At 66.3% G+C, this 288-nt stretch overlaps 2 protein-coding genes across 3 annotated transcripts in view; both read left to right on the top strand.

Moving 5' to 3' along the window:
* Positions 1–288, top strand: part of ACOX1 (acyl-CoA oxidase 1, palmitoyl) — a 42,533-nt gene that overhangs the window by 3,342 nt on the left and 38,903 nt on the right. The gene's annotated exons all lie outside the window — the stretch shown is intronic.
* The window catches only part of EVPL (envoplakin), a 19,075-nt gene that overhangs the window by 17,593 nt on the left and 1,194 nt on the right, over positions 1–288 (top strand). Inside the window, 1 exon segment of the mRNA XM_015559211.1 lies at positions 8–286. Within this exon segment, the coding sequence (XP_015414697.1) occupies positions 8–286 (279 nt within the window).

Below are 288 nucleotides of genomic sequence, written 5' to 3'. Positions count from 1 at the left end.
GCGGCAGCGGGCCAGCCAGCAGGGCCAGGAGCTGGCGCAGCTGCAGGCGGCCATCCTCCAGGAGAAGGACCAGATCTACACGAAGGAGAGGACCCTGCGGGACCTCCACGGCCGGGTGAGCCGCGAGGAGCTCAACCTGGAGACCCAGACGCGGGAGACCAACCTTTCCACCAAGATCTGCATCTTGGAACCCGAGACGGGCAAGGACCTGTCCCCGTACGAGGCCTACAAGAGGGGCATCATCGACCGCGGCCAGTACCTCCAGCTGCAGGAGCTCGAGTGCGACTG

This window comes from Myotis davidii, unplaced genomic scaffold (genome assembly GCF_000327345.1).
Source record: "Myotis davidii unplaced genomic scaffold, ASM32734v1 scaffold274, whole genome shotgun sequence".
NCBI lineage: Eukaryota > Metazoa > Chordata > Mammalia > Chiroptera > Vespertilionidae > Myotis > Myotis davidii.
This window is presented reverse-complemented; position numbering and strand designations above follow the sequence as displayed.